This window comes from Erythrolamprus reginae, chromosome 1, assembly GCF_031021105.1.
Source record: "Erythrolamprus reginae isolate rEryReg1 chromosome 1, rEryReg1.hap1, whole genome shotgun sequence".
Taxonomy (NCBI): Eukaryota; Metazoa; Chordata; class Lepidosauria; order Squamata; family Dipsadidae; genus Erythrolamprus; species Erythrolamprus reginae.
The window spans coordinates 239,172,076-239,195,353 of NC_091950.1; the positions used below are offsets into that span (position 1 = coordinate 239,172,076).

Sequence of the window (23,278 nt, forward strand, 5' to 3'; positions counted from 1 at the left end):
GAGTATATGTATATGTATATACACAATTCTGAGCTCCATTGTGGGGAAAAAAAGAACTGATGTGTTGTAAATATGATAAAGCACAGTAGGTTTTCTGGAAAATTGACTTGATCAGAGTGACCTGAACATAGTATAAAGCATTTGGATGGAGACTCTCTGGCTGACTCTTTATACATACGACATTTATTTATTTATTTATTTATTTATTTATTTATTTATTTATTTATTTATTTATTTATTTTATATATATATATATATATATATATATATATATATATATATATATGTCACATGTTTAAGCTGAATTTGAAAATTAATTGATATAATTAATATATATAATTTAGATTTGTATGCCACCCCTCTCCGCAGAGTGGTAAGTTATCAATCACGTTGACTATTAGAATATTGAATGAATTTAAGTCATAATAGTTTGTTTTGGTTTAGAACACTGAACACAGCTTCATGATATTTGGTCTGACCTATTAGTTCAACATTTGAAGGGCAAAAACTACACAGCTCTCAACCTAAACAATGTCCACATATTGCACAGGAAACCATGAACAAAGCTGTCTGCCTCTATGACCTACAAATATCACTGTTCATTTACCGTGGGCAGTAACTGTCACATCTTTACCACGTATCTAAACAACCGTGCACAAAGAAAACTGCTCAAAGCAAAGTTTGTACATTCCAGGATTAAAAGGATGGGTAAAAATGCTGATAGTTCAATGTAAGCTAAGATGACAGAAGTTGGCTTTAAGCTAGAACCTGGATGTTTAAAATCTGGACAAAGAGATCTAGTACCAGGGGAAGCACACAAATATTAAAAACACCTTATAACAATTTTTCGAGTAAAAAGCAATATTAAAATAGGGGGGGGGGAGTCTTCTCAACTAAATACTTGATGTTTTGAGAGCATCTATCAGGAAAGAATAGAAAGTCTTCATATAATTACTGTTTTACATGTGGATTGTAAACATGTAAAATTGTACATATCAATGGAGATGATCAGTTATCCAGGTCATAATTGTCTCAAAGTGTCTAAAGGCAACTAGACTGATTTTTCCTTGAAGAAGATGTTTTGCTTCTCATCCAAGAAGCTTCATCAATTGTGATTAGATGGGGAGTGAAAAACTTGTACTATATGTTTTCATATAAGGAACTGAAACATGTCCAGTAGCCCTCAATTCCAGAACTAAGAAATAGCAAATTAACAAAATGTATATGAATTATTTAAGCTGAATTCACACATCAAAATAAGCCATAGCAGTTTCTTTAGTTTTGATTAAGTATGATATGTAAATCCATACATGGCCTAGCACTATGTACGAATCAAGCTAGTATGGATTATTAAACTACATTTTACAACATGACTTAGTATGGTTAGTATTGCATCTTTACCATTTTCTTTGGCCTCTGGTCTTCTCCAAGTTCTGTTAGGGGCTGCATAGAATATTAGTAGCAATAACTAAGTACTGTTGCTAGGTTACTGTCATATCAACATTAGATCATCATCCAAAAGAAGCCAACAGAGGCTACTATATTCACTACAAAAACACCAAACTGTTTAAAAAAATACTTTCTTCCAGCCTTATTTTTACTCTTCCCAAATACTACTGAAATTGCAGAAGCCACTGGAGCAGTGGTTCCAAAAGTGAGGCCCATGCCCCATAGGGGGTCAATTTGATTTTTAATGGGGACAATTGGAAACTTGTTTAAACCAAGTAAGCGGCCTTTTAGGTTTTCTCCACATGTGAGTTGTAGGAGTTCATTTTTGGAATAGTAATAATTTTATGTGACAGGGGTGGGGATAGAATTTTAGGGATGTTTATATGGGGCATTGCCAAAAAAGATTATGAACCACTACACTAGAGTCAATGACTATGAACATCTAACCAGAATTCAAAAAGTAATTAGGCACTTGTCCTAAAGAGGCTAAAAAGAAGAAGAAAGGATAAACTATCTTTAAATAGCAGTGATACTTTTAACATAATTCTCTCTATTTAGTCAACTAATGACAAAATATCTTTTGTTTTATTTTCAGTTTATGTTTGACTGTCATACTGTAAGATGTTAGTTTGATAAGCATTGATACCAAAGACATACTGGTAGTGTGACATTTCCACAGGATCGAGCAATAATTCAGCTTTTGAATAATTATCACTTCTTTTCCACTCTGATCTTAAACATTTGACTGCAATTCCTGTCAATACTTAATGAACGTTAAGGTATATATCTATATCTATAGATCTGGAACGGTATCTATCATCTATCTATCATGTATCATCTATCTATCTATCTATCTATCAACCTATCAACCTACCTACCTACCTACCTACCTATCTATCGGGTTATCTTCCCAATAAAGGAGAATATTTGTAGCTCAGAGTTGACATAAGGGGTCCTTAGCGCTTTCTGTGCTTGTTTTCTTGCATATGTTTCATTACCCAAACTCAGTAACATGATGTTACATGATCTTACCAAGTTTGGGTAATGAAAAGTCTACAAGAAAATGAGCAAGCTCAAAGAGCACCAAGGACCTCTCAAAGTAGTCCTTGCTGGGAAAAAATAAGCAGTAAAATTTTCTAAACAGGAATTTCTTTATTGAATTTTGTGAATGTGAGCATCTTCTATTTTATGTATTTATTAAATTTATACACCAGCTATCTCATTCTGCAAAGCGATTCTGGGCAGCTAGTAATATTCAATAAAGTGTTGCAGTATGGCAAACCACTTTTACTTTATTGCCAAGAATACAACAAGGATATGTCCATCTGGTACAAGGCTAGAACATGACTCAGAGGACTTATTCAGTGGAAATATAGAATTCTCCAGCAAATATTTATCTATTTCCCTAATGAAAACTGCTAGTTCTGGGTAATCTGTGCAATTCCTATATAATAACAGCAAAAATAGAACTGATGCTTCTCTATCTAGAGTAATCTTCTTTAGTTATCATTTCCTTGAATGCAAGATTGATATCAAAATTGCAGGTTCCTGAATATACTAAATCTGCAGATCCCAACATAGGTCCATAGACATCTTGCTTGCTAAGCCTCATCCCTCTTCGTTGTTTTATGGCTTCTCAAGTATCATCACAGCCATAATGCTTTCAGTAACCACTCCAACCCATAAGATAGCAAACTCCTGTACTGTCACATAAAATCAAAATAAATCAAATTGATCATAAATACTACAGCATTGAGATATTGAGTCATTTGCAATTTTATCTGTTCTCAGCTATTTTATTCTGGGTTATTTTTAAAACTTTTTGGGATCTCCAATTCAAGCAAAATACAAGAAGAGCTGGATTTGATTTAAAAATGTATTATATACACAGTATAATGTACTATATATAGTATAATTACTTATTATATCCCATCCAAAAATTATATACACCATCAAAATTGAGAATATTAACAATTATAAATAATATTAATCAAACCCCTGACAAGACAGACTCCAGTGACAACCGGGGCAATATGATGATGTGTGTTTTGGCACTCAATTGTCCTTTTAGACTTGCATAAACAGGGATATATTATTAAGAGACAAAAAAAATTAATCAGTGTGCTAGCTCTAACTAAAGTTTGCATTACAAGAACAAGCAGTAGCAAATTTGCAAATATGCTCCCTATCCCAACATAAAAGCAACATATGTGCTGTCAGTTCATTGGTTATTAGTTGAGACTACTTCATAAACATGATTTCATTTCATAGCTGCCAATATTTGATTGCAATCACAGTTAGTCATAGTTATTCACACCTCTGTCCACCAGCTGCCAACCCACCAACCTTATATTTTAAGTAAAAAAAGCAAAGCAAAGCGCTAGCAGCATTATTTTTATTTCCAGGAATGCTGCTGTGCTTTACGGATATAAAAAGTGTTCTTAGAAAATAAAGAGATCGATGAATAAAAATTAGCTTTGTTTCTTTGGTTGGAAATATGCCACCTGCCCAGAAACTACACAAAGGGAAACGAGTAATCTATTGGTAACAGATGGAAGTGATGGTAAGAGTCATTTAGTAAACTGAATATATCTTTCACAACAGTTATTTTAAAACTTATCAAGATTTCATAGAAGTTATTTTGTGAGATTCCCAAAGTACTGAATAGATGGATAAAATTGGGGAGCCCTAGACTACAGTAAATTAAGTAACAAAACCTATTACATCTGTTTCAGGTTCAACTTCACAAGACAGCTTTTGTCACCTTGGTCCCCTCAAGTTGTATTGGATTACAATTTCTTCCACCAGCCATCTATGAATTATGAGATGTTTGATAAAATATACTTAGAAGCCAATACATTGATGAAGCTGTAAAGCATAAGTGCAAATGAAAATGTAATAAGATGTCTTACCGTCACTTTGGGCTTTGTTTTTCATTTCTTCCTTCCATGTTGGAATATCTTTCAAGGATACATAATCCCGTAAATATTCTTTACGTCTCTCTTCCAATGTCATTTTCAACAAACGTTCTATCAGAAAGCACATGAATATGTTTTAGCAAAATTATGAAGCAGATTCCTGTGTAGCATGAATCAATTATGGAGTTTACATGCTACTGTTCTGTAGTAGATTAAATGCTACTGTTCTGTAGTAGATATTAACACAATTTTTAAATTACCGGTATATAAGTTATTATAAGCCATTTAAGCATGATAATCGTCATTCCTCACTTGCAATGCTACCAGAGACAGTTCCTGATACTATGGTTAACAAATCCCACAAGCTATTACATCATGTTACAACTTGAAAGAGTTTTTGAAATTATTTTATTAATGGTTATTTCATAATTTAGAACTTATCTTCCATTAGCATTAGACATTTAAATATTTGTCCAAGAAATAGCATATAGTACCTACATTAGTAACCTCCACTACTGTATCAAAGTGATTAAATATATGTGTAGCACTTATGGAATTAATAAAATACAAAAACTACCACTTGAGTTATCAGTGACATTCATCATAGACGTTGCTATGGAAGCATGAATACTGTTTATCTGTACTGGCAATCCCATTTCTAGCATTAATAAACTGTTTATTAAAGCAATCCTAAAGGAAGCTCTAGTGTTCAAGATTAGATTTTCTTCAAAACTACAAGATAAATTTATCACACCAGAAACATATAAAACATAAAACTTGTTGTAGCCTGAGAAAGATAGTTTAACCTGAAAAGTTTTACTTAATGCAAGTAACTAATAATTCTTAATTTGGGCAATATTTTATGTATATACATTTCAATTTAATCTCTAATTATAAATACTTAAAGTTTAATGCATACAGTGTTATATTCTTATAAGTATCTTGTAACAATGTTTAGAAATCAACCAAATTTCTATACTAAGTGATACACTTCACACAGCATGACTTAGGATAGTTATGTGGAAAAACAGGTATTTCCCATGCCCACAAAATATACTTATCTGTGATGAAGTTAGGGGCTTCAACTTTAGAAGTACAGAATGTAAGGTACTTTAAAAGATTTTTAACAGCACTAATGACATACTACAAAAGGACTTTTTTAAAAAGCTCACAGTGCAAAGATCTAGTTTCTGTTAGTTTAATCAATATAGATTATGTAAAACTGACATACCAGTTTATATTATGCATTTCAAACAGTCTAATCTAAATCTACAGGTAAGGGCATGAGAGATGGTCAATCCCAAACAGATAAATACTGTGAGTAAAAATATGTCAATAGTTCGGGGGTTTTCTCCTTACGGATAGATGGACATTTGAACTTCACATCAGTCATTTTATTCTTCCATGTCTTTGATATTATCTATACAGCGTAAGAATTTACACTGTACATTTCATATGAAACTCACACCAAAAGTTCACTTTATTTATATGTCAAATTTAAAGATCCCCATCTTATGGAGTGACTCCAGTTTAACCAAAGAATGTTTATCAAATATTGTATTAGGAAAAGGTAATTACCATTTAACCATTAGAAGTTCTGGTATTTTACCAAGTGAATCCTCAAAATTTAAAATGACTGGGTAAAGTTGATCCAATAGATGTTGTCAACTCTCACAACTTTCACACAGTACGCAAACAATACCCATGCTCTTTTTGTTTTGCAAATACAATACGTTTATCTTCCCAAAGGCCCAAAGATCCAGGCTTTAGCAGTCCTGTCACATTTTTTTAAACCCCCTTCACAATAGGCAGCACTGGAGTGAGAGGCAAGTTGAAATTCATTCAGCCAGCAATAGGGACAGCAGCTTCCATCCCAAGCATTTTGAAACCGATTCACAAGGCGAGCAGACAAAAGAGAAACCTCACTTTCATTTCCAAAGTGGCACTTCACAACAACTCTTGAGATACGTCAAGCGCACAATTTGCAACCGGAACTCCCGTGGAAAGTGCATTCCAGATTGACAGCTTTGCTCTGGGTTAATGCACCCCGGGACTAAGGGGAAACAAACTATGATGACCTGGCAGAAAATAACTTTTTAAAAAAGAGGGGTACCCAAGGAATAAACAAAAGGTTCACCAAGCGGTGAAAAGGAAGTTAAGAGGAAGGTAACCAACTCTGAAACAGAACAGACTTAAACCAAAATACACACATGCACACACAAAGGAAAACAACCTTCCCCATTGATCAGCTCCTATCGGGGGGGGGGGGGGTGTCCTGGACCCGTCTAGGTAAGGCTGACCCAGGAACCCTTGCCAAGGTCGCAGCACCTGAGTAGCAAGAGAGGCCTGGGCCCGTTAGGATTACCCTAAGCTGCCCTTCTCTTGGGTGGGGTTGCCCCCCTAACCAGGCTGCTGCGAGGGGTGTTCAGAGGATGCCGTCCCTACTTAACCCCGGAGAAGAAAGGGACAGAGAGAAATGGGGAGGGGGGGACCGCCAGCTAAAGTCAGGAGGATAAGCGTTGCAAAAGCAAGGGGAGGAGCGCGGCTGTCCTGCCAGGGTATCGCGGCGGAAGCGGGAGAAGGAAAGCAACGTCGCTCAGGTGAGAGCAAGGCAGACTCGCGCGGAGGAGGAGGGGGAAAGGAGGGACGGCAGCCTTTTTTATTTTTGCCCGCACGCCTCGCGAAGGAAACACGAGTGGGAGAGGCGGCGTTGTTGTTGGGAGGGGGGAGGACTGCCCGCCCCTCACACCCTCCGCTCGCCCCGGGAGGCGCTTGTCCAGGTGAAGGAGGTCAGTACCTTTCTCCTCCCGCCAGAGCTTTTTCCGCTTGTTCCCGGGGTACATGGTGCTGTGGCTAGCGGCGGCTTTGAGCTGCAGGTTCCCCAGGCTCACGGGCGGAGGGAGAAGCACGCTGACCCGGCTGGGCGACGGCACCGCTGGGGGGGGGGGGGTAGCGAGAGTGGCGGCGTCGGCGGCTGTTTGGCACCTCTGCCTCCTTCCCCACTACCCTCGCCTTCCAGCGCGCGTCAACTGGGTCACGCCTCGTTCTAACCCGACAGACACCCCCGCAACGCCCGCCTCCTCGCCCGCCGCCCGTTGGCCTTGCGAGACGCCGTTCAAGCGACGCGCCCCGCCCACTTGCGCTCTGGAGTTGGCGGGGAGGGGGGGAGGCTTTTTTTTTTTAAAGGGGCAGGAGGACGCGTCGAACGGGGAGGAAGAAGCGCGCTAAAGGGGCTCGGGGCGGAGCACGAAGAAAAATAAACGCCGCGCCCCGGGCGGAAGTTCGCTCCTGTGTTGATTGAGAAGAGAAATGGCGGGCTTTTGGGAGGGTTTTGTCACCTTGGAGTGGGTGGCTCCTTTGGGGCATTGCTTGCTCGTTCGCTCTCGTGTAAGTTTCAACTGGTGTGTCCCAAAGGTGCTTTTTGCAGGAGGCAAGTCGACTTTCTAGTTTCCTGTCAGAGCTGAAGAAGCCTCTTGGATGAGGAGCGAAACGTCTTCAAAAGAAAAAGAAACAACAACAAGAAAGTCCAGTTGCCTCCTTGAAAAAGCACCTTTGGAACAGCTAACTGGATTACTTGAGAATCCCTACGGACTTTTATCTATACAATTTCGGGTAAACAGCTTTGGAATTGAATGGGAGTTGGAATGGATTTCCAGAGAAAAACTGCAGCTTACAGGTGCCAGGAGATTCAGATGACCCTGAAGATATAGATAAACCTCCAAGTGCTTCAACACCCCCTAAAAGCATGCAAATGACCAGCTGTCTGCAAGGAACATAAATCCTTCCATTCCCCATGATCCTGTCAGAACTGAAGAAGCTTCCTGAATGAAAAACAAAACCGTCTTCAAGGAAAAAAACAAAGTCCAGTTGCCTCCTGAAAACGCAGCTTTGGGACAACTATGACCTAGATGACTGAGAATCTCTACAGCAATGATTCCCAACCATCTTTTGCCCATGCCCCATCTAAGCATCTCTAAAATCATCCCCGCCCCATTACACATAAGTCTTACTATTCAAAAAGTGAATTCCTACTCCTGGAGGAAGCCTAAAAAGGCCATTAACATTTAAATAAGTTTCCAATTGTCCCTATTAAAAATCAAATTGCCCCCCTGTGGGGAGTGGGCCTGACATTGGGAACCAGGGTTCTAAAGGCTTTCTACTGTGTGGGTCTCCTGCTTGGGCATGGGGAGGGGTTGGACTAGATGACCTACAAGGTCCCTTCCAGCTCTGTTAATTTGCTTGCTCCAAATCAGCGTGTGCCTGCAGTTATTGGAGGGAGGTGACAGACCCACTGAACACCATGGGACTTTCCTCAGTTTCTTGTTGATTAATAAAGCTTTCTGTGGGTACAGTGTAGGGTGGTTTTGCAACTTCTGAATAAATGTGGTTTGCGCTTTGCTTAATTTTATCACCCACACTCAGTGTTTTGAGTAATGTTTACCTGCATAAAAATCTTCCCCTTAAGGGAAGTTTAAGAACATTAAGAAACATAATAACACCATTATCAATAATATTATAAGTAAAACACCTCTGGGAGCAGGTTTACATTTTTCCATTCCATGGGATGCTTTTCATTCACCTTCCACTCCAGATTTTCTCTGGTACAGTGGTACCTCTACTTACAAACGCCTCTACTTACAATCTTTTCTAGATAAGAACCGGGTGTTCAAGATTTTTTTGCCTCTTCTCAAGAATCATTTTCTACTTACAAACACCGAGCCTCCGAAACTTTAACCAGAAAAGGCAGGGAGAACCCTCCATGGGGCCTCTGTAGGAATCTCCTGGGAGGAAACAGGGCCGGAAAAGGTGGGGGAAAGGCTCCATGGGGCCTCTCTAGGAATCTCCTGGGAGGAAACAGGGCCTCCACCCTCCCTGCCCTTTCCCTAATCACACACATTATTTGCTTTTACATTGATTCCTATGGGAAAAATTGCTTCTTACAAACTTTTCTACTTAAGAACCTGGTCACTGAATAAATTAAGTTCATAAGTAGAGGTATCACTGTATCTTTTATTCCCAATATAGCTGAACCTGCGCTAGGTACATTCTCACAAGAGCCTTTGGGGGGTAAAGTTTGTATTTGGTGATACATTCACTATATTTGAAGGGTTAGGAGCAGCAAAGTAATGCAAATGTTTTTTTGTGGATCTTAAACCAAGTCCTTTCAGAAATTTACCAACAATCTTGCTTTGCTCAGTTGCTCAGTTTATTAGCTTTAGCACACTTGGCCAGAGCCCTCAGTCTCTGTCTTTCGGGAACACATAGTCCTTGACTTAGAACAGTTAATGACGTTTCAAAGTTACAACAGCACTGAAAAACCATTTTTCACACTTATGACCACTGCAGCATCCCCATAATTAACTTAACCGCAGTGATTCACTTAACAACTGTTGCAAGAAAAGTCATTAAATGGGGCAAAACTCACTTAACACTTTTCACCTAGCAACTGAATTTTGGGGTTCAATTGTCATAGTAAATGGAGGACTAACTATTCATTTCTGGCTATTTCTGTGTGCCACTGTAGAACATGAACTATTGTTCAACTTCTTTTTTTTTTTTTTTTTTAAACCTCAATATCTTTCAGTTTTTCTGAATTATTTCTGGATAAAAAGCAGTGATCTCCAAACCAACTTTTCTAAGCTAATAATAGACAGATTGGAAATGTTGAGAAGATTTTGTTTTTAATCTACCATACTGGATGCCTGTTCATTCAATGTTGTTAAAATGATGTAATTCTCTCTTTCTCTCTCTCTTGCTTTCTCTCTCACACACACACTCTCTCTGGGATATCTAAAATTATTTACACTTTCTTCTGCATCAAAATATGATACAATAAACTTGAATATTATGTCAACTCAATCAGTGTGATTTATGGTTTCATCTGCTGTGTGATACTAGCTAATTGTGGTTTACTCAATAATAAAACATGATTTCATAGAATATGGTTTAGCGTCCTATTTAAACTCTGCATGACTGTTTGATAAACAGGCCCATATATCTGGAGGGTCTCATCATGACTTACAATAATCTTTTCTGTTAGTATTGATTGATGTTACTTTCATAAAAGAGAGACACAAGTTACTTTTGTGGTCATATCTTCTTCATAAAAGATTAAGAGAATTTGCATAGCCATTATTGTCTGTGATAGAAGTTCCTGAAAAGAAATAAAAGAAATAGTACTAACATTTACTTGAACAAACAAATCAGGAATAGAAACCTATATGAACTTTGGATATAAATGAGTTTTGATTATTTAGTTTAATTTTCTGAAGTTGTGTCCATTCTTATTTTATATAGGCAACCTGTGATACTCCATATGTTTTAACAGTAGCCAGAAAAAAACACTCTCTCTAAATTAGATCATTAAAATCAAGGAGCAAAGGATGTAGGGGTATGTATCCAAAGGGATATTGACTTATATTTCAATTCTGGTACACAAGTTAATTAACTCTTCAATTGACTGTTTTTTCCAGGTACATTTTTCTGTTTTGCTAAATAATATACTTGTTGGGCTGACCATTACAGAAACACACTTATATTATACCATGAATCACACTGAATTTAAACATGTTCATTTATTCATTCTATTTCATTGCTGCTCTGTTCCATATCTATTTTGAACAATTCACATTGTCATCTTAAAGTATATTTAACAGAACGTCTGGGTATCAATTCAGAGGAACTTATTCTCAGATAGATGCTTAGATGTTCTAGAATCTAGAATCCATGTTGTGGATTCTAGATAATGACCATAGAATTGTTATATGGAAAATAATGAGGAGGAAGGATTATTAGGTATATTCTGATCTTGAATTATTTAAAAGATAAATTATTTAAAATATAATAGAATTCTTTATTGGCCAAGTGTGATTGGATACACAAGGAATTTGCCTTTAGTGCATATGCTCTCAGTGTACATTAAACAAAAAGGATAACAAAGATAAAGATGGAATAAAAATTAAACTAGTAGACATCTGAAATATTTTGTCACTATTACAGATAGAAATAGGAGACAGGAATCTGACCTACAACAAGTCAGATTCAGCTGTTTCTTCTGACAACGCCTAAAACAAATGATTTACAGGCCCTAAACCTGAATCACTTTTCAATTGCCTCTTCCTTTATATTGCTTTTCTGGGTTAATTCTTCCAAGGTGCTGGAGCATTCATGGATCCCACTGTCCTCTATCAATATATATCATACTGCCATTCCCTCTTTCCCTAATACATTTAAGGAAACACATTTACTGATGGAAGGAAAAAAGAGCAGGAAAGGTTGTTATAAATGGAAGAAAATATTGTTTAACCCTCTTCCTACCCCTTTCACAAATGATAACGATAATCGCACAATATATCATACTGAAGTATCCCAGATACATGAACTAGTTTAACCAAACCACTGTCATCTAAATACAAATCTAAATAATAATAATAATAATAATAATAATAATAATAATAATAATAATAAAAATAATAAAAAAATTGCATTGGCATCCTTCAGTCTTGAAAGACCATGGTATCATGGTATCATGCTCTGGATTCCCCAGAGCATGAAGCCTGGATAGGTATAATTGATTAACTTTGAAAAAAAACAATGGAAGAATAATGGAAGGCAACATTCTTTACAGAACCTTTTATTTCACCACATTCTCAGTTGTTTTTCTTGCCATGAAAAATCATTTAAGAAGGGAACAATAAAATGTTTTATTTAATTGATAGCACTAGGGTCTTCTGTGAAAGAGGTTTAAAAGTTCATCTACCTTTTGGTATCAGAGGCCATAGACTACCTATAGTCACATTTTAGCTTACCATGTTGCATGAAACCATCCTGTGTAGCTCTTTGTGGCCATTGTATCAACCCAAAATATTGATTTAGGAAAGGCACAGTTCCATTAATCATTGGTAACCATATTGTGCGAACAGTCAAATATGCATTTGGGGTGCTTTATATTCTCTCCTTCCACTCTAGATTTTGTCTCTTATTATTTATATTTCACTCCAAATATGTCTATACTGTACCTGCTTTAAATACATTCTTATAAGACCAGCTCAACTTCTGGTTCTACATGAATAGTTTCATGTTTTCCTGGTATTACAGTGAAGTAGTTTGCCCTGCTTCAAGATTTTTCTTTTAAAACTTTTCAATCTTATGCTCATCTTTCCAAGTACTGGGCAATTCCAATTTAAAAGCCCCCTGCTAGGCTAATTGCAATTTTTGTTTTCTACAGCCAAATTTCAAATACTATAGAGAAGAAAAGAAATTGATTCCTAATGAGATGAAGAAAAGACAGGGAAAAGACAAGAGCACATGAGGAAAAAAGATTACAAGCAGAAGGAATGATTTTTTTTTTAAACTTTTTAATATATCCTGCACGTTCATCTATTGACTTCCCTTGGAGTCCCAAAGCTGAAGCTCCCTAAGCTATCTTTAAAAGGGGCATATAAAAAATGATCTCGCTTAAGATGTTACAACAGGGAGAGGAGGACACTGAGCAATTCAGGTTTCGACTGAAAGTAAGCTGCTGCTGCTGCTGTTATTTGTGGCCGCAGGTGTTCCTGCCCAGGAATAACTGCGAAGGCTGAAGATCCTGCCTGCTTTTTCCGGGTAGCGGTTCAGCAGGAGACTGAAACACATGATTGGCTAGCTGGTGTATAAAGAAAAATAGTTGCTAGGTAACCGCATCAACTTGGAGAAAACCGAGAAGCAAAAGGAGGCGCTGCGTAGCAGGGACGGGACACGAGAGCTCCTAGTAGAAGTCATTTCCCAATATGCTATGATAATATTGAGGAATCGCTTCAGGTGGTATTATGTATATGGCGCCGTATCTCATTACTTAAGCAATCGGGAATTCTAAGATCGTCCCCGATCGCGCCTGTTCAAGGAAATTCCCTCACCCCGCCCCTGCAAAGGCTTACATTGGGATTCATTTGAGATGAAGACTCAGTTTTTAGTGCTGTGTTTGATGCACTTCTGGATCGCCGTTTCTAGTATGTATCTGGGATTCGGCTTCCTCCTTTTTGCGAGCGTGGGGAGCCGGGAGGGTTGCCGATTGCCATTAAGTGTTTATTCGCAGAAAGAATGAGGTAAACGGCCAGGCTAGAAAGCAGGAGACGCTGAGTTCAAGTTCTTAGCCCTGAAAGTCAGCTTGGGTGACTTTGAACCAGTAGCTCTGTCCCAGCTTAATCCACCTCACAGGGTTGTTGTTGTTGTTGGGAAAATAGGAGGAAGAAGGTATGTTATGACCACCGCCTTGACTTTTTTGTGAAAATAATAGGGATGTAAAATAATAAAATCAAGAGAGGCTATTACACTGTTCTCATGGATGTCCATCAGATATTTGTTTTAAAAAATCAGATGTAACACATGGTCCATGGTCCATCCACAAACAGATTGTCATAAGAACATAAGAGTATAAGAAGAACTGTGATGAATCAGGCCAAAGCCTATGGAGTCCAGCATTCTGTGTCACACAGTGGCCCACCAATTGTACATGGGGATCTTGAGCAGAAAGAGAAGCCAAAACCCTCCCTTTCCCTTGACCCCCCCAACAAATGGTACCCAAGGGATGTCAGTCATGATTTTCATGGATCAAAAAGCCTGGTTTTCATAATAAAACATTTGAAACAGATTCCAAAATATATTTATCATTTGCAGCATTTTTCTAGAAGACCTCCAAGGCCCCTTCCAATTCTGTGGCAGTATTTTGTTTGTTTCAATGTAATGAAACAGGCTTCATTGTCCCCAAGATAATGTCTTAGATATCTAGTTCGTGACTCTGCCAGCCATATGTAAATAAATAAATAAATACATCTCTGATTGTATTTTATAATGCTCTACATCTGCCCTCAGGTTCATATTGTCCTGAAATGCTCTGCAGAGTTAAATACATGTTAGTGCATAAGCTTTTATTTGTGTCAGTACACAAATGAATAAATTCTTTTTTTGCTTCCTCTTTGAAAGCTGAATGTTTTCCCTTCTTACCCTGCACATGTTATGGCTTGCAACTTCAAGTTGTAAACGTTTCCTACAAATACTGGGAAACTTAATCAACATTGTTCCATTCCAGTGCCATTCCTTACATATATTTAATCAGACATTCTCATGAAAGTGTGTAAAGAAACTTTCAGAAATTTATCTGGTACCCTCCAGATAAATTGCACAACAATTGACATATTCATACCTTCACCAGGCTAATTAGAAATAATATGATTTATCAAAACACCAGATTTGGAAGGTCTGGCATATAGGATTGCAAGAGCGGAGTTTTAACTGTATTTTTTCAATGGAGAATTTCAAATAAGTGATGGTTGCAATAATTTTGTTCTGACCTTTTCCTGCTTAATAGTTGAAACCTCCCCACTTATTTCTTACTCTCCTAGTAGAGTCAGGAATTGGGTCAGTTATAGTTTCCTTGTGAACCACTCATTGATGTGAACAGCAGGTGATTTTATAGCTTTTGCTTTTATTTGGCTGACTCTCAGTAAATTGTCCAAAGGACTCCATTAATAGGTCAACCTTATTTTTGACTGAAGTTAAAAGTTTGAAGATGGAGATAATCAGCTGTGCTTTTAGTAGGTATTGTCTAGTTGTAAAGTCTCTACATTCTCTCTTTTTAAGTTCATATAATTCCCATCTTAAATAAGCAACACGGCTTTTGAACAAACGGCAGTAGGGGAGCATCCTCCACTAGGAAAAAGTCCCATAAGCTGTTGATTTTCAATCTCTGTTTATAGAATCCATTCCAAAGAGTTATAGAAGTTATAAGTACCCGGAGGGTTAATAGAGTGAGTAGAGTCAGAGTTACAGGTACCCTTTGCTTTGCAACCTTTCATTTAGTGACTCTTCAACAACATTGTAAAAAATGACTTATGGCCATTTTTCACACACACAACCCTTGCAGCATCCCCATAGTGATGTGGTTAGAATAGAATAGAATAGAATTCTTTATTGGCCAAGTGTGATAGGGCACACAAGGAATTTGTCATTAGTGCATATGCTCTCAGACACTTGGCAACTGTCATGTATTTATGACCGTTACAGTGTCCCGAGGTGATAATCTTTTGCAAACTTCTGACAAGCAAAGATAATGGGGAAGCCATTTTTACTTAATAATCATGTTAGTAACTTAACACCAGCAGTGATTCACTTAACAATTGTGGCAAGAAAGCTCATAAAATGATGCAATACTCAATGACTTTCTTGCTTAGCAACAATTGAGCTCAATTGTGGTCATAAGTTAAGGACTAATTATATTTTATGTTGAAAAACCAAGCAATTGGATCAAGGTAGTATTGAGGTGAAAAACCATTGGGAAGTCCAAATGTTCTAGATTAAGTTGGGCACAAATAATTTTTTTAAAGTCCTAGAAGGCAATGCCATATCATTTTTGCACTGTTGTTAAGAAGACAACTTGGGTGTGTGTTAGATTTGTTACATTGTCATATTGTTATTATTGTTGTGAGCCACCCCGAGTCTGCGGAGGGGGCGGCATACAAATCTAATAAATTATTACTATTATTATTATTGATGGATGCAATGTGATTCAGTGTTCCAAATTATACTTGCTTCCTATGTAAATATCGTATACCTTAGTCTTTTAAATATGGCTTTGGTTATGTCTACTAATGTTTAATCGTTTTGAAGTATAGCAAAAAACAATGAACTTGGTTGCTGAGAAACTGGAAGTCTCCTATAGGGCAAATCACTAAATATTCCTACTTTTGTGTTATTTGTGGATATATCATTCTCTATGTTTTGGAATAAATATCCTAAAACTAATACTTGATTGCTGTTCTAAGTTGAATATATTCTATAGCTGAAGTACTTTAATGATAAATTTGACCTTTCAGAGGATGAAATGACTATCCATTCATTTCACATGTATGGGGTTTTATAAAAATGTCCATAAAAGCTAAATACATAGTGCAGTCCTAATATATAGACTTTTCACTGATATGGAATTTTCTTTTCTGGCAAAGAGATAAGGCTTACTTATTCAAAGTCAAACTTAGTTCTTCCATATTCTTAGAAATCTAATTGGAATATTCTTTTCTCTCAGTATGAATTGATACATAAGTGGGAAAATGTCTTATATTTTAAGCATCTATAGTCAGGCAGTTCTTTTATTAGAGTCAAATAATAAAATAATCTGACATTCAAGATAGTTTGTGGTCAAAATTATATTGCCAAACTGTAGATTATGAATTGTTTTTACTTATACTTCAATTTGGCTTCCTTTTTGAGAAACTTGTAATAGATTAGAGGAGTATGTTTTCTTCTTACAGAAACAGAAGATAATCCCGATGATCAGAGAGAAGATGACTTTTCAGAAGAGGTAATTAGCACTGTTTAAAATGTATCAGTTTTTATATATCATTTTAATTACGGTATTAAAAATAATATTAATGATCAAGTAAAAATAATTTTATGGTTATTTCATATGCAAGGGCAATAAAAATTTCATTTGATCTGGAAAAATATAACATTGTATAGGGCATATCATTCTTGAAATCGATACATTTTAAAATAGCCACATGTTGAATTCTAAGTTTACCTGAAAAGCGAATATTCTGAATTGCATTGGCATCCTTCAGTCTCGAAAGACCATGCTCTGGATTCCCCAGATATTCTGAATTCATATAAGGTGTTATTCAGATCTATTCTGAATAAGGTGTTACAAATTGATGCTCAGATACAATCACACTCTGCCATCTTTTCAAAGCTATAAGCAAGTGTTTAATTGTTCTTTCAGGTTTGTTTGTTTGTTTGTTTGTTTGTTTATTTGTTTATTTATTTATTTATTCAATTTTTATGCCGCCCTTTTCCTTAGACTCAGGGCGGCTTACAACATGTTAGCAATAGCACTTTTTAACAGAACTAGGCTATTGCCCCCACAATCCGGGTCCTCATTTTATCCACCTCGGAAGGATGGAAGGCTGAGTCAGCCTTGAGCCGGTGATGAGATTTGAACCGCTGACCTTCAGATCTATAGTCAGCTTCAGTGGCCTGCAGTAAAGCACTCTACCTGCTGCGCCACCCCGGCTCAGGTTCTGGAATGGAATCATAAAATCAGAGAACGTTGGCTCTTAAAGACAATCTAGTTCAAGCCCAGGTCCATTGGAAGAATCTACAATTGAACCTAAAACACACATGTTTTTAAAACTGCATTTTTTTTCCTAGTGCCAAAAAAGTCTTCAATCATGGGTCTTTATTAATTATTGTCAGGTTGCACTTACGTCCATCATTTTGAAAGACTGATAAAAGACTTTGTTGTATCCAGCCTCCTTCCAGCATTTGACTCACTTCAGTTTGCTTACCATCCGAATGGTTCCACAGAGGATGCTATTTCTTCTGCTTTCCATCTGAACTTGGTGCACTTCAGTTCGGCATTTAATACGATCGTTCTTCAGCATTTAGTAGACAAACAGGTCCTTTTAGGCTGTAATACTCTTTTGTGCAAATGGATTCCTTAATTTTCTCACAGATAGGTCCCAGTATGTGTGAGCTGGGACTAATATTTATAACACTGTTCCTCAGGGCTGTGTCCTAAATCTGCTGTTGCTCAGCCTGTTGCCCCATGCGGTGCAAGATTCCCCACCAACTATATTATGAAGCATGCAGATGACACCACAATAGGGGACCTTATTCAGGATGACAAGGAGGGTGCTTACAGAGAGGAGGTAGAGGGTTTGGTGGACTGCCTCTTCTAAATGTAGGAAGAACAAAAGAGATCATTGTCAATTTTAAAAAAGGCAGGGACAGCCACATACCTCTGTGTATTAATTATTCAACTGTGGAGGTGGTTAGAAGTATCTAGTTTCTGAGTATGCTGCTAATGAGTAGATTAGCTTAGTCACTCAACAGTGAGACACTGATGAAGTGTGCACAGCAGTGGCTGCATTTTCTGTGTCATATGAGAAGAGCAGATCTTCCTACCCTTGTCTTTACTACTTTCTATAGAGGGATGATTGAAAACATCTCGTTGTATTGTATTACTGTTTGGTTTGGAAGTACAGTGATGCCTCATCTTACAAACACTTCGTCATACAAACTTTTCGAGATATAAACCCGGGATTTAAGGGTTTTTTTGCCTCTTCTTACAAACTATTTTCACCTTACAAACCCACTGCCGCAGCTGGGATGCCCCGCCTCTGGATTACCGTTGCCAGTGAAGCACCCATTTTTGTGCTCATGGGATTCCCCTGAGGCTCCCCTCCATGGGAAACCCCACCTCCGGACTTCCATGTTTTTGTGATGCTGCAGGGAAATCCCAGCAGCACAAAAATGGGCGCTTCGCTGGCAATGGAAGTCCGGAGGTGGGGTTTCCCAGCGAGGGGAGCCTCAGTGAAATTGCAGCATCACAAAAACACGGAAGTCTGGAGGTGGGGTTTCCCATGGAGGGAAGCCTCAGGGGAATCCCAGCAGCACAAAAACGGGTGCTTAGGCTGGCAAAAGGGGTGAATTTTGGGCTTGCACGCATTAATCGCTTTTCCATTGATTCCTATGGGAAACATTGTTTCGTCTTACAAACATTTCACCTTAAGAACCTTGTCCTGGAACCAATTAAGTTTGTAAGACAAGGTATCACTGTACTACTTTTTTCAGGCAGGAGGGCTGTGCAGAGAGTGGTGAGGATGGAAGAAAAGATTTTTGGAAGTTCACTTCCTTCTATCCAAGACATGGCACATAAGTGCTGCTTTGACCAGGTTCTGCAGTATTGTCAGGGTCGCTAAACATCCTCTCCATGACCAGTTTTCTTTGTAACCTTCAGGGAAAAGGCTTAGTGGTATCCAAGGCAGAATTAGATTATGTAATGGCTTTGTACCATATAGTATCAACTTTGGTAACTCTCAAGACTCTTTCCTCTGCTATGTATTCAAAATAGTACTACCAATAGCATTTAGACTTACTGCATATACTGCTTCATAGTGTTTTACAGTCCTGTCTAAGTGGTTTACAGAATCAGCATATTGCCTCCATCCCAAAAAAAATCTGGGTCCTCATTTTTACTGACCTCAGAAGGATGGAAGGCTGAGTCAACCTTAAGCTGGTCAGGATTGAATTTGTGGCAGTAGAATTCAGAGTTTGTCTGCAATACTGCATTGTAATCACTACACCACCATGACTCTGAACTGTTTACAGCTGTTTATAAATTGTTCTCTGCTCACAAAAAAGCTGAACTGTTTATATATACACTGGTGTGTGTGTGTGTGTGTGTGTGTGTGTGTGCAAAGGTATACAGGATGTGTTCCAAAAGTAGTGCAATTATTTTTTTTAAAGTAATTTATTGAACAGATTTTCACAAACACTTAAAATTCTTCAAAGTACTGTCCTTGGGCCTCTACACATTTTTTCCAGCAACTCTGCCATGACCGGTATGCACTCTGAAAGGCGTCTTTGGGGACCTCTCACAAGGTCTTCGTCACGGCTGATTGGATCTCTTCTATGGACGAAAAACGCACCTTGCTACGAGTCCACGAGTTCCTGGCCAAACACCAGGTACCAACGCTGCCCCACCCACCCCTATAGTCCTGACGTCACTCCAGCAAACTTCTTTTTGTTCCCAGCCCTGAAAGGAACCCGTTTTTTGTCCATAGAAGAGATCCAATCAGCCGTGACAAAGACTTTGCGAGAGGTCCCCAAAGACGCCTTCCAGGGCGCGTATTGGTCATGGCAGAGTCACTGGAAAAAAATGTGTAGAGTCCCAAGGACAGTACTTTGAAGAATTTTAAGTGTTTGTGCAAATCTGTTCAATAAATTACAGTGATCCCTCGAGTATCGCGAGGGTTACGTTCCAAGACCTCTCGCGATACTCGATTTTTCGCGATTTAGTGGTGCGGAAGTAAAAACACCATCTGCGCATGCGCGCCCTTTTTTCCATGGCCGCGCATGCGCAGATGGTGGAGCCGGGGAGCGATGAAAGTGCGGAAGCCGACAAAGATTGCTTTGAATGTCGGCTGCCCCCACCCCCCCAGCGTGTCCGGCGCCCTCGCTGCTACTGCCCGCTCGCCGCTCACCCGCCCGCCCGATCCACCCCTCTCACCGGCTTTCGGGTCCTCCTGCAGCAGCGCTGCCGAGCAGATCAGCTGCTGGGCGGCCGAAGAAACCTTCCCTGGGTCTTCCCCGCCGCCCACGCAAAGGGGAAACCCCAATCTTCAGCTCCTCGCTGCTGCCGCGCTGCCAAGCAGATCAGCTGCTGGGCGGCTGAAGAAACCTTCCCTGGGTCTTCCCCGCCGCCCACGCAAAGGGGAAACCCCGATCTTCGGCTCCTCGCTGCTGCCCACCCGCCGCTCGCTCGCCCGCCCGCCGCTCGAGAGCAAGAGGGGGAGAGATAGAGAAAGAGAGAGAAGGAAAGAAAGAGATGAGAGAGGGAGGAAGAGAGTGTGAGAGAGGAAGAAGCAAGAGAGAGAAAGAGAGAGAGAAAGAAAGATGAGAAAGGAAGGAAGAGAGTGACGTCATCGGGTGGGAAAAACCGTGGTATAGCAAAAAAACCGTGGAGTATTTTTTAATTATTATTTTTTGAAAAATCATGGTATAGCCGTTTCGCGAAGATCGAGATTGCGAAAATCGAGGGATCGCTGTACTTTTTAAAAAAATGCATTATTTTTGGAACGAACCCTGTATATATCAGGGATGGGTTCCACTTACCTTCCCTACAGGTTCGCATTGCATCAGGGAAATGACCCTCTGTGAATGCAATGATCAGAGAAATGGTTCAGGCACATGGCCAGTATTGCTGGTCCAGTGAGCGGGTGAAAATTTCCACCACCGGTACAGTTGAACTGGTCTGAACCAGTAGCAACCCACCACTGATATATATGTATATGTACATGTACATATATACCTACACACACACATTATTTTGAGAGTGGGCATCAGAATTTCACTTTTAATGTGTGTCAATGTGTCCACAGAAAAAGTGACAATGAAGATTATTTTATCTACTACTGTATCTTTCTTGCCATCTGCCCAAAATATCTTTGTAACTTCAGTTCAGGGAACTTTACCTATTCCATTAATAAAATCCAAGAATGTCCTACCTATCAGTCCTGCCAGGTAGTCCAGACAAGAAGCACACCATGGAGCACTAGCGCTATTTTTATTGTAAGATTACATTAACAGAGTTTTGCAAATTGGAAAGTAACTTTTGTATCCTTTATTTTTACCCTTCCAAAAGCAGGTCCCTTCTGAGAAGTTTTTGCACCCCCCTTTTACACTCAAATTTCATTTATTAAACTCCTGTCTAGATTGGCTGTTACTCTTTGAATTGTGACCAGGCTTTCCCAGATATGCCCATGTCACATCAACACTCCGCAGTCTGCATTGGTTGCTGATCAGTTTCCAGTCACAATTCAAAGTGTTGATTATGACCTATAAAGCCCTTCATGGCATCGGACCAGAATACCTTCGGGACCGCCTTCTGCTGCACGAATCCCAGCGACCGGTTAGGTCCCACAGAGTTGGCCTTCTCCGGATCCCGTCGACAAAACAATGTCATCTGGCGGGATCCAGGGGAAGAGTCTTCTCTGTGGTGGCCCCGACCCTCTGGAATCAACTCCCCCCAGAGATTAGGATTGCCCCCACCCTCCTTGCCTTTTGCAAACTTCTCAAAACCCACCTTTGCCGCCAGGCATGGGGAAATTTATTCCCCCGGCCCTGTTTTACGTATGGTCTGTTTGGGTTGTATGATTGTTTTTTAATTAAGGGTTTTTAACTGTTTGTTTTTAATCGTTGGATTTGTATTCTGTATTGTTGTTGTGAGCCGCTCCGAGTCTTCGGAGAGGGGCGGCATACAAATCTAATAAATTATTATTATTATTATTATTATTATTATTATTATTATTATTATTATTATTACTCCTGCTTCCCGTGGTCATTCCCACATACCATAATACTAGATGAAGAGGGAGACAACTCAAAGATAACATAATAAGCAAAGATAATTTGATTTATGTGTAATTGTTATTTATATATATATTATATATTTTATTCTGTCTCCTTTCATACTTAAAATTCACTGGGTTTCTATGAGTTGAAGTTCAGCAATAGAGCTACAGATTCAGGAATTCTAATAACAGTGACTCTCTTTTTCATTAGTAATAAAAAGTGGGTTTCTTTCATTTCTTCCAGACAAATTAAGAATACAGAACATCCATTATCTAAAAATGGTATTATAACATTGTGCTGCTGTAAATCAACAATCAGTCTCACTTTTGTGGTTTCTTTATAGATTACTTTCAAAACCATCTGAAGAATATGTTTTTAACTCCAGATGTATTTTGATTTTAAAAAATTTTTCCCCCATAGATGAAAAGATGAGGCTATATTTCCTTAATCCTTTTTCCACCTGCAAATCCCATGAACCTATATGTCTTGAAACCTATTTCCATGGAGGACAAAAGATCCATTGGAAAAATGAAATTAGCATATTAAAGGGAATATAGTTAGATCACTAAGTCTCGCAAACAAAAGGTTATGATTGAATTCCGTCTAATTTATTATCACTGAGGTTTTCAGGCTGATAACTAATCCACATAAAAGGAATCACTTATTTGGCCAAAACCTCTGAGTTTCCAAAAATGTATGTCAAAATGGTAATGGCAAATTTGTAAATTTGTTTCATTGCAATTCCATGGACACTACCATACAATAATGTTTTTGAGAAGTTTTTTGTGGGGAGGAGAGCAATTTTTACTGAGATGGTTTCCTACCCTTCTTTTGAAATGCTTTTGACTTCCCAGTCCAAGCTTCAGATCTTGAATTTTCTGGTGGTGTCCCAACTAAATACTATTTACAGTACAATAATGAAGTTATGACTATTTAACCTCTGAGCTTAGATGTGAATGGCCTGCTGCTGCCATCTGTTGATTCAAGTGAGTCCAGTAATAATTATTTATGTCAAAGGATTGCAG

The 23,278-nt window shown here is 38.6% G+C and overlaps 2 protein-coding genes across 11 annotated transcripts in view; one reads left to right on the plus strand and one right to left on the minus strand.

The window, feature by feature from the left end:
* Window positions 1-7,442, minus strand: part of MACROD2 (mono-ADP ribosylhydrolase 2) — a 1,339,842-nt gene extending 1,332,400 nt beyond the window's left edge. For 2 of the 3 annotated variants that reach the window (XM_070732608.1, XM_070732606.1), the window contains exons 1-2: window positions 7,165-7,405; window positions 4,362-4,478 (exon numbers count right to left, since the gene is read on the minus strand). In XM_070732608.1, the coding sequence (XP_070588709.1) occupies window positions 4,362-4,478; window positions 7,165-7,210 (163 nt within the window). In that variant the 5' untranslated portion in view covers window positions 7,211-7,405. Of the gene's footprint in view, window positions 1-4,361; window positions 4,479-7,164 lie in introns of all 3 variants that reach the window. The other variant, XM_070732607.1, reaches the window with a different exon arrangement.
* A 5,613-nt stretch (window positions 7,443-13,055) lies between these two features.
* SEL1L2 (SEL1L2 adaptor subunit of SYVN1 ubiquitin ligase) overlaps window positions 13,056-23,278 on the plus strand; it is a 50,709-nt gene continuing 40,486 nt past the window's right edge. For 4 of the 8 annotated variants that reach the window (XM_070732609.1, XM_070732611.1, XM_070732610.1 and 1 more), the window contains exons 1-2: window positions 13,056-13,354; window positions 16,652-16,701. In XM_070732609.1, the coding sequence (XP_070588710.1) occupies window positions 13,300-13,354; window positions 16,652-16,701 (105 nt within the window). In that variant the 5' untranslated portion in view covers window positions 13,056-13,299. Of the gene's footprint in view, window positions 13,355-13,376; window positions 13,599-14,892; window positions 14,943-16,651; window positions 16,702-23,278 lie in introns of those variants that run through there. The other 4 variants (XM_070732616.1, XM_070732613.1, XM_070732615.1 and 1 more) reach the window with 4 other exon arrangements.